This window comes from Alosa pseudoharengus, unplaced genomic scaffold (assembly GCF_046254945.1).
Source record: "Alosa pseudoharengus isolate Yale_2024_CS ecotype anadromous, Long Island Sound unplaced genomic scaffold, YU_APseudo_1.1 YU_APseudo_1.1_scf_9, whole genome shotgun sequence".
In the NCBI taxonomy this organism is placed as follows: Eukaryota; Metazoa; Chordata; class Actinopteri; order Clupeiformes; family Clupeidae; genus Alosa; species Alosa pseudoharengus.
The window spans coordinates 22,355,756-22,363,255 of record NW_027468881.1 but is presented as its reverse complement, the minus strand read 5'-3'; the positions used below and the strand labels follow the sequence as shown (position 1 = coordinate 22,363,255).

The 7,500-nt window shown below is 49.3% G+C and overlaps 1 protein-coding gene across 1 annotated transcript in view; it reads left to right on the top strand.

Moving 5' to 3' along the window:
• The window catches only part of camta1a (calmodulin binding transcription activator 1a), a 358,471-nt gene that overhangs the window by 251,985 nt on the left and 98,986 nt on the right, over nt 1–7,500 (top strand). The window contains exon 6 of the mRNA XM_076275609.1: nt 1,782–1,853. Coding sequence (XP_076131724.1) covers nt 1,782–1,853 — 72 coding nt within the window. The remainder of the gene's footprint in view (nt 1–1,781; nt 1,854–7,500) is intronic.

Genomic DNA, 7,500 nt, shown 5'->3' with positions numbered 1-7,500 from the left:
ACACATCCTGATTTGATTTATTCCAGGAACAGGGAAAAGCTCCTCGGCCTGATGCGCCCGACACACCCCGGCTCCCAAACATTACATCAGCCAGGAGACGTCCTCCAGTGGCTCCAGCCCTGGGCGCTTATACACACACACACACACACACACACACACACACACACACACACAGCAGAGCAAACGTATGTACACACAGTGGGCTGTGAGAAGCAATGTGACATGGTCAGGGCCCGCAATCATCCTGAAACAAAAAGATTTAGTCTTCTCTCTGTGTTTGTGTGTGTGTGTGTGTGTGTGTGTGTGTGTGTGTGTGTGTGTGTGTGTGTGTGTGTGTGTGTGTGTGTTTCATGAATGTTTGAATCCCTGTGTAGGATAGTATATATGAGAGAGAGAAAAATACATCAGGACCAGAAAGTCAAGCAGTGACATTAGATCACATAGTTGAAGGTTAACAGACAGACAGAAAGACAGACAGATAGGCAGACAGACAGGCAGACAGGCATAATAGAAGGATCCCCTATCAGGTGATGTCTCATCACATCTCTCTTGGCTTCCCTCCCTCGTAGTATGAAAAATGCCTCCCAGCCTGCATGCCAGACTCTATGTTGTTATCTATCTCTCTCTCTGTTTCTCTCTCTCCCTCTCTCTGGTAGCTAGGCCTCAGGCTGAGGATCTTCTGGTTATGATAAGATATCAGTTTGCTTATTTGTCATCCCCAGAGGCTGACTAGAGGAGAAGGGTGGTGGTGTTTTGGTTTACCATGTATGCAAGCAGAGTCACTTACCACACATGCACACACACGCATACACACACACACACACACACACACACACACACACACACACACACACACACACACATCTGGGTCCTTGTCATCTTCTTGTGAAGACCATTGTGTTCAAATGACCATAGGGGATACTATTTTAGTGATTTCTGGGGTCTTATGGAGCCCTAGTCACCATGGAGCTAGGTTGTCTACACACACACACACACACACACGCCTCCTTTAGATGGTGCCGCAGCCATATGCTCTCTCCCCACTGTGCTGACCCGGGGACTGCCTCTTGGCTTATGGGGTCAAAGGTCACCAGTGCACTCAGCCTCACCAAAGATCCTTGATTACTAACAAGATAGAGCAACGTAATACGTTTCTATATGAGCAAAACGGGACAATTCCGCTCTGCATAAGTGTGAGTGTCACCCAACGTCACTAAATAAACTGTTTCTCTTAACAAGCAATACGAGTAGATGAACATATCATGTATGATACCAATTAATCACCCTTTAGGACATAGAATGAATCATTTAGCAGTAGCTATGGCAATATAGCGATGCGCTAACTAGCAGTTGAGTGACTAGCAGTTAAGGGACTTCGCTTACTGTTATTACTGTTACTTATACTGTTGCAAGTTCACTTGAGTATAAACTAATAACTTTAACTAATGTCAGTAATGTCATTCAGCTAGATTCACATGAAATGATCACAAACAAAAAGACAAATTGTTCCAAAAAACCCTCAGCAAATCCAGAAAGACATAACAACCCATTTATTGGTGAAATTCCACAGGTCTCCCACTGGCGTTAGTGCAGCGAAGGCTTACGCTGGTCTGCATGAAGGGGGACCCCCCTTGCAATAGTCGAACGCGGAAGTTGTCCAATGTTTGCGCCTCGAGCTCCGCTACAACAATTTTTATTGTTTCAGCTGATGATATGTTTTCCTTCTTCTCTCCATGATTTAATAAAGGTAAATAAACCTCTCTCTCTCTCTCTCTCCTCAGTGTCTGTATGGTTGCTACGTCCACTCCTCCATCATCCCCACCTTCCACCGCAGGTGCTACTGGCTGCTCCAGGTAAGACTGGCTCGTCCAACCTCTCTCTCCTTCCTCTAATGACCAGCCCCCTCTGTCCTTGGCCGCTCTTCACCTGCAGGCCAGCGGAACTGAGGGTCATCTCAGTGTGACCTTCCCTCTTCTGTCCTCCTCTCTTTCTTTGTCACCCTCTTGCCTTCCCTTTCTCTTTCTCCTTCTTTCTCTCTATTCACTCTTTCTCTGTGTCTGTCTATCTGCGGTTTTGAGTGAGAAGGTTTGACAGTGTTTTTTTAAGGGGGGTGTTAAATCTCTCTCTCTCTCTGTCTTTCTTCTCTCTTTCATGCGTTTTCTCTCCCTCTTGGCTTCTCTCGGTGTGTTTGCTGTCATGGTTACTCTACACTGATGAGGTTGTACTTTTGTAGTGAAATCCCTGGCAGAGGTGTGTGTTTGTTTACGTGTGTGTTTACATGTGTTTATGTTTGTGACTGCTGGAGTTTATTCATCACAGGCGTGCACGGAGGACCTCAGACCCGTTACTGAAAGAGCGGTGGCAAAACAACAAGAGAGCGTTAGATTAAATGGCTGCTTTGATCGAACTCCATTAGAGCACTCCTTCAGAGTTTGTTTATGTGTGTGAGATGGTTAAAGAGAGGGAAGAACCGTGTGTGTGTGTGTGTGTGTGTGTGTGTGTGTGTGTGTGTGTGTGTGTGTGTGTGTGTTCATGTGTGCATGCACGTACACATGCTTTTGGAAGTGGCACCTATAATGTCCGGCATTTTTTGTGCTTGCCTCATGGAGACTCGGGAGGCTGTGTTGCCAGGCTGAGAGGAGATGGAGTGTGGGGTGTGTGTGTGTGTGTGTTTGTGTGAGGCTGTGTTGCCAGGGTGAGAGAAGATGGAGTGTGTGTTTGTGTGTGTGTGTGTGTGTGTGTGTGTAAGAGGCTGTGTTGCCAGGCTGAGAGAAGATGGAGTGTGTGTTTGTGTGTGTGTGTGTGTGTGTGTGTGTGCGTGTGTGTGTGAGGCTGTGTTGCCAGGCTGAGAGGAGATGGAGTGTGGGGTATGTGTGGGGAAGGGGAAGGGGGGTAACAGAATGAAGTGAGCGGGGTTTTTACTGTAGTCCTTTGATCTATTTATATTTGACACCTGTTAGCAAAAGTCTTTGTTATCTTTTGTTATTTTTTTCTGGAGTCATTGTATTTTTTGTCTATTTTCTTTCTCTCTCTTTCTCTCTCCCTCTCTCTCCCTCGCTCCTTCTCTCTCTCTCCACTCCAGTGTTGCGCTAGTTGGTACGTTGCGCAGGCTGTAAAGTGCTTCTTCAAGTCTAATTCTGACCTAATGGAGCCGGGCGGAGAGATTAAACATAACCCCTCTGCCTGCTAGAGACAGCTCGCGCTGACAGATCAAAGCTAACCCTGACACCGCAGCCTGGCTTTGGAAGAGCCGAGCGCGATGGAGAAGGGGAGAGAAAGAGAGAGAGAGAAAGGGAGAGAGAGAGAGAGAAAGAGAGAGAGAGCGGGGGAAGAAGGAACGGGTCACACTCCCGCTCACACTTTCCAAAAGCACAGCACTTATTTTCGCCCTGGTTTTAGGACATACAAGAGAAGGAGAAAAGAGAGAGAGAGAGAGAGGGAGAAAGAAAGAAAGAAAGGGGGATGGAGGGTGAGAGAGGAGAGAGAGACGTCAAAAAAAAAAATGTTTTGTTCCCTGGGCTGGCCCCTTTCTCCTGTGGAGGCAGAAGTGGGAGTCGTGATCTAATGAAACGGGAGCGCTCGCTCGGAGACTCTGGCCTTGTGCTCTCTCTCCCTGGTGGAGGTGCTCGCTCTCACTTTTATCATGCGCACAGCACCCGGCCAGCGCTCCGTCTCCCCCCCCCCCACCTCCACCCCCACCCCATCCCACCCTCCGCCTCCTGAATACGCACAGAGCCTCAAAGAGCAGGCCCTGGCTCCAGCATCAGCAGCGGTCCTCGCTTTGGGCCGGGGGGGAAAAAACGGACGAGACAAAAGCAATATTCCAGCTCCTGATTGAAAAGCCGGTGGTTCAGAGCCGGGACCTCTTGGACATTCACGCCACAACAACTTTCCTCTCCCGCTCGTAGTCGGACCTAAAGCGCCACCGTCTTCTCTCGCTTCCTCCCCCCCTCCCCGAGCAGAACCATCAAAGCCCAGACCGTCCTTGGCTGCCTCGTCCGGTTGTCCTGAGCTGTCTCTGCCTATTCGCTCACACACCTCCTGAGCTACTCGGATCTTCACAGAGACCCTCTCTCTCTCTCTCCAGGCGTCCTGTATCTTTACCTCTCCTGTTCTCTTTCTCTATCCCTCCATCCCCACCCCTCTCTTTCTCTCTCCCTTTCCTATCTGTCCATCTCTATTTTCGCTGGCCAGTGCTCTTCATATCAACTCTGTGTCTGATGCCTGTTAGCATCGATGCTGCATCATTCCCAGCAAGTCTCTGGCCATGAACAGGAAAATGGTACTGATAACAACATAGCCCCTCCATGCCCCAGTAAAAAAACATGCTCCCATGTTTCCCATTTATGCCGCATGAAAAAAGACACACATACACACACATACACACACACACACACACTAACAAAACACACACACACACACACACACACACATATGCGCATGCACACACAAAACACACACACATGCGCACGCACACACAAAACACACACACATGTGCACGCACACACAAAACACACACACACACACACACACACACACACATGCGCACGCTCACACACATGCGCACGCTCACACACACACACACACACACACACACAAACAAACACACGCACACACACATCTTTGTGTAGTTGAGCACAAAGGTAAGATGATGAGGGAGAGGTGGTAGATGGAGTGAAGCGAGTAGAAATGAGAAAGTGTTTGAAAGCGAGTGAAGGACCATGAAAGAAAGAGAGGGAGGGAGAGAGGGAGAGAGGGGATGAGAGCATAGGAGCGGCGCATGAGACAGGCTGCTGTCTCTTTATCCTGTCTTTATCCACTCATACTGAGAGAAGCCTTGGTAATGGGCCTGGGGAGAAGGGATAGAAGGAGAGAGAGAGAGAGATGGAGCAAGAGAGAGAGGGAGAGAGAAAAAGGTAATGAGAACACAGGCCTATGAGGAATATCCTCTCCTCGTCTTAGATGCCTCTCTCTCTCTCTCTCTCTCTCTCTCTCTCTCTCTGTGCTCATTTCATTCCCGGCCTCTCCTTCTCCACAGCCCCTCGACACTCCTCTGCTCCTTCTCCTCTCCTCTCCCTCTCTCTATCTCTCTCTTACTCCCTCTGTGTCCCTCGCTCTCCTGCTGGTGCCCGTGTTCTCGCGCTCCTTCGTTTGGTCTCCACATGTAGCAGGTCTTGGTGGACACCCAACGTCCTTTCTGCTTCTCTCTCCCTGCTCTAATTACTATCACACTTACAGGACTGGCCAAGGCACAGCCAGGAACAAAGGACAGAGAGAGAGAGAGAGGGAGAGATGGGGGAGAGGAAAGAAGAGAGAGAGAGAGAAAAAACACCAGTGATGGACTGACTTGTGAATTGGAATAAGTGCAAAGAGAATGGAGAGGTTAAAACCGCATTACCTGATCTTCTTCCCTGTTGTGCCTCCCTCGCTCACACACACACACACACACACACACACACACACACACACACACACACACACACACACACATTCCTCATCCCTCATCTCTCGCTCTCTCTCTCTCTCTCTCTCTCTCTCTCCCTTCAGTCAGGGTGTCTCCCTTGATTGATTCAATCACTCTGCGTCCTCTGCTCTTGTTTAGTGCTAATCGAATGCAATTCCTGCTCTCTCCTTCTCCATCAAATCCCACATTAGGGCCCGCTGAGCAGCGGCTGGAGCAGAGCGCTGGGGATAATTATGATATTAATACGCTCGCCCGGCCGGACCCACTTCATTTGTCCTGCAGCCTGGCACCCGCACTGGTGAGGGGTCAATAGCCGGCACTGAAGCCTGTCCATGGAGAGAGAGAGAGAGAGAGAGAGAGGGAGAGGGAGAGGAGGACAGGAGGGGAGGGGAGGGAGGAAGTGAAGAGAAGAGGAGAAAAAGGAAAGGGGGAGAAGAGAAAGGTAGAGAGAAGGAAGGAAGGAGAATGGAAGATAGGGAGAAAGAGGTGGAGGAGAGGACAGGAGAGAAAAGAGGTGGGAAGAGAAGAGGAGGAGAGGAGAGAAAGGAGGGGAGGAGAGAGGGGAAGGGGAGAGGAGAGAAAGGTAGACGGAGGGAGGGAGGGAGAAGGAAAGATAGGGAGGAAGAGCAGAAGAAATGAGAGGTGATTGGGAAAGGGAGAACAAAGAAGATAAGAGGGAAGAGATGACAAGAGAAGAGAGGAGAGAAAGCACAGGATCAGATGCACACAGGATCAGATAATGAAATGACTCGTAAGCCAGGAGAGGAGGCTTATTAATCATGTTTCTGCTCATCTCTCTCTTTCTCTCACTCCCATTCTCTCCGTTTATCTCCTCCTCCTTTCATCTCTCCTCTCACTCCTCTCCAACAATGGGATACTTTCACCTCTCTTTCTCTGTCTGCCTCCCTCTCTCTGTGTGTCTCTCTCTCTCTATGTCTCACTCTCTCGCTATCTCTCTCTCAGTCTCTCTCTCTCTGTTACTCCCACTATCTCTCCCTTTTTCCAGTCCACTCATGCAGATTGATGGCAAAAGCCACTCCTTACCACACACACACAAAGACACACGCAAACACAGACATACACACTCGCGCGCACACACACACACACACACACACACACACACACACACACACACACACACACACACACACACACACACACATAAGCAGACAGAGAGTTAGTGAGAGGTAGGGAGACAGAGAGAGTTGTGCAGACACAGACAAGCACACAAATACGCATCCAAAATAACACCAAACATTCAGAGACATTCTCAGACAGACGCCAAAGCAGAGATAGTGAATGTGTCAGGAGTCTGGCGAAACGCACACTTAAGCAAACTCTATCCTTGTCTTGATAGACGTACTCAGACAGACACATAAACACAAACACACATATACCACCTCCACACACTGACGCACACACACACACACACACACACACACACACACACACACACACACACACACACAGTTGTGTGCAAAGACAAATCCACAAGGCCAGACAGGGGGATTTAGACTGACCATAAGAGGCTCAGTGTCAGACTGCTGTCCATGGTGCTGAAGTTTGAGATCTCAAGTTCATATGACTGAGCAGCACAGGCCCTCTTCTCTACTACTCTTCTCTTCCTCTCTTCTCTCTTCTCTTCTCTCCCTCTCTCCTCTCTTTTCTTTTTCTTCTCTCCTCGGGCTTCAGCAAACTTTCATCAGCCCCCCCCCCCCCCCTCCTCCCCAGCTCTCACTGTGAGCACACCTTTCAGATACACTTTACCAATCAAACGCAGACTATCGACATGCCCGGAAACCCTCTCATCACTTCAGCAGTTTGCCGCCGATTTCCTTAATTGATTAAGATCGGCTGAACCGCCAGCTTGAACTCTTTGGGCTTCTTTTTCGTCTTCTTTTTCCCTCCCTCCCTTCCTCCCTCCTCCTCCTCCTCCTCTCTCTCTTTGACTTTTCTTTCGGCTCGAAACCTCCATGGCCACCGGCCGTGTCCGGAGATGCCTGCGGGCTACAATCCAGACTGCAGCTCCCCCGTCG